The 2,586-nt window shown below is 41.3% G+C and overlaps 1 protein-coding gene across 1 annotated transcript in view; it reads left to right on the top strand.

Annotated features, from left to right (window-relative positions):
* LOC107285624 (RE1-silencing transcription factor-like) overlaps nucleotides 1-2,239 on the top strand; it is a gene marked incomplete at its 3' end in the record, with an annotated part of 11,524 nt that extends 9,285 nt beyond the window's left edge. The window contains exon 3 of the mRNA XM_015813833.1: nucleotides 2,143-2,239. Within this exon, the coding sequence (XP_015669319.1) occupies nucleotides 2,143-2,239 (97 nt within the window). The remainder of the gene's footprint in view (nucleotides 1-2,142) is intronic.
* Between the last annotated feature and the right edge of the window lie 347 nt (nucleotides 2,240-2,586).

Consider the following 2,586-nt stretch of genomic DNA (forward strand, 5'->3'; position numbering starts at 1 on the left):
GCCGAGGCGTAGCTGGCAAGCGGCAGAGACGGAGCAGGCCGACCACCAGCTGGCCCAGCCCAAGGGAGGTAAGGCACCCGCCGGAAAAGGGGAAAAAATGGCGGACAAAAAAAATGGCGGACAGCCTTGCTTGGCGACCCCCGTGAAATGGTCGATCGACCCCAAATGGGGTCCCGACCCACAGGTTGAGAACCACTGGCCTAGTCTTAAACGCACGATTTCAGAAATAGTCAAATATGGATCAGAATTCTACTTGAGTCAGGAGCACTTTTTGTGCTGTGCTGTGGGTGAAGATTAGGGTCCCTATCCCTCTGTTAGCATGAGAAAAATGCTCCCATTAAAGCAAATTGGAATCCCCATTTCCCATATAAATTGCAAGTATATGTCCATTGTTTGGAATCACAAAATGAAAACTTAAGTCCCTGTGTCTGCTGACTTGGGATTCATACCACAATTGGAAATTCCCCCCCAAAATGTTGGTATTCAAGAGCAAGCCATATGATTAGTGTTACGATGTAGTCTCAGAATAAATTTTTAAGTACAGGTAGTCCTTGAATTACAACTGTTCATTTAGTGACTGTTCGAAGTTACAACAGCAATGAAAAAGTGACTTATGACCATTTTTCACACTTATGACTGCTGTAGCATCCCCATGGTCACATGATCAAAATTCAGGTGCTTGGTTTGACTTTTATTTACGATGGTGGGGTCATGTGATCACCTTTTGTGACCTAACAGGCAAAGTCAATGGGGAGGCTAGATTCACTTAACAATCGTGTTATTAGCTGCAATGATTCACTTAACAACTGTGGCAAGAAAGATTGTAAAATGGGGCAAAACTCAACCAATTTCTCACTTAGCAACAGGTATTATATTGGGCTCAACTGTGGTCTTAAGTCAAGGACTGCTTGTACCTGTTGGACATTTTGTAGGGCTATTTTATTTAATGCTACAGAGTAAACCAGTAGATAGAGTACATCTGAAGTACATTTGAAGAAGTATGGGGAAAGAATGAAATTGCAGTCTTCTTCATAAATGAACTTTAAATGTAATGTGTCATTTAAATTATTGATAAATTATTTAAACATTCTAAATAAAAAATGGAAATTTAAAACCTTTCCTAGATAACTTTCCTCAAATTGCTTATTCTTTTAATTCATATCAAAACTAGCCACATTTAGTCCCTAGCATATTCTTCACCACCTACTTTTGATATAATCCCTCTTTCTCTCTCTCTCTCACTTTATGTGTGTGTGTGTTTGTATATGTATACACAAACATATATACACATACATACTTAATGATATAAACTAGATTTATACATTTATTTGGATTTTACCTTTAGTTATAACTGAGATATAAATTAACATCTTTAATTCAATTGATGTAAAGCTTTGCTTTTCATTCTTCACTGGTTTTATGATTGTATTTGTTCATTGAAGAAAAAAATGGTTGCTTTATAATTTGAGGTAAATGGAATGTGTTCAGCATACAGAGTCGTGAAAATATTATCATTTCTTATGAGTCACTCCTTTATACTTCAAATCTTAGAAGCCATCCACTCCCTGTTTCTATCAAGTCCTCTGGTATTCCTCTCATTTGCAATAGAGTTTAGAAGAAATAAGAAACAATGGGAAAGTCTCCTGCTCCTATTTTACTGGGAAGCAAGAGTTTTGTTTGATATAGGAACTTATGACCCTTCCCTCTTTTCCCCAGTTTTAAATCAGGAGGATAGGGCAATCTACCAATTGTGCAGTGATTCTCACCATCACTCTAAAGTTAGGAAAGGAGGAGTGATTATTGTTAGCTAGTCATGTGGTGGCTGTGAAAACTATAATGTGTAGGTGGGAGGAAGGGCAGTTGGAAGCTTCTGGGGTGAGAGCATTTTCTAACAGCAGCGCTCAAGCTGAGTTTTCCTGCTGCAAAAAATTATATATTTTTTGTATTCCTGGTAACAGCTATGTTTACAAAGCAAGAGAATTACTTTTTAAAGTGAAATATGGCAGCTTGTGAAAGGATCATTTATGTTTGAAGTATTTGCCAGCTATATTGGTCTCTGGGAAAATAATTTTGACCCAGTACAGTAATTTAATTTTCTATGACAACGTATTTTATACTTGATTTAATGCTCTGTTTTCACAGGCGAGCGTCCCTATCGATGTTCCATGTGCCCTTATTCAAGTTCTCAGAAGACTCATTTAACGAGACATATGCGTACTCNGAAGGGGGTGGGACCAGGGCAAGTGCCAAGGCATGGTCCACTGGAGGAGCCTCACTGTTCCTCTCAGGACATGTGGGGGGGGCTGGATGGTGGTGCGGGCTGCCCGGAGCCTTGGGCAGCAGAGGTCAAATGCCCAGCCTGGCCCTCGAGCACCCGTGGCACCAAGCCCAGCCCCACTTCCCCAAGGGGGAGCCCAGCTGCACTTACCTCCTCCTCAAGGCTGCTGCTGCTGTGCTTGCTCTCCTTAGCCAGGTTGCTCATGATGGGTACAAGGGCAAAGTCAGAGGGAGGCCCATTCCCTCTCCATGGGAGGAGACCCAGCTTTGTATCCAAAGCTTCCTTAGCAATAGGGTGGGAGACCCCCA

This window comes from Protobothrops mucrosquamatus, unplaced genomic scaffold (assembly GCF_001527695.2).
Source record: "Protobothrops mucrosquamatus isolate PMUCROS unplaced genomic scaffold, P.Mucros_1.0 scaffold199, whole genome shotgun sequence".
Lineage (NCBI taxonomy): Eukaryota > Metazoa > Chordata > Lepidosauria > Squamata > Viperidae > Protobothrops > Protobothrops mucrosquamatus.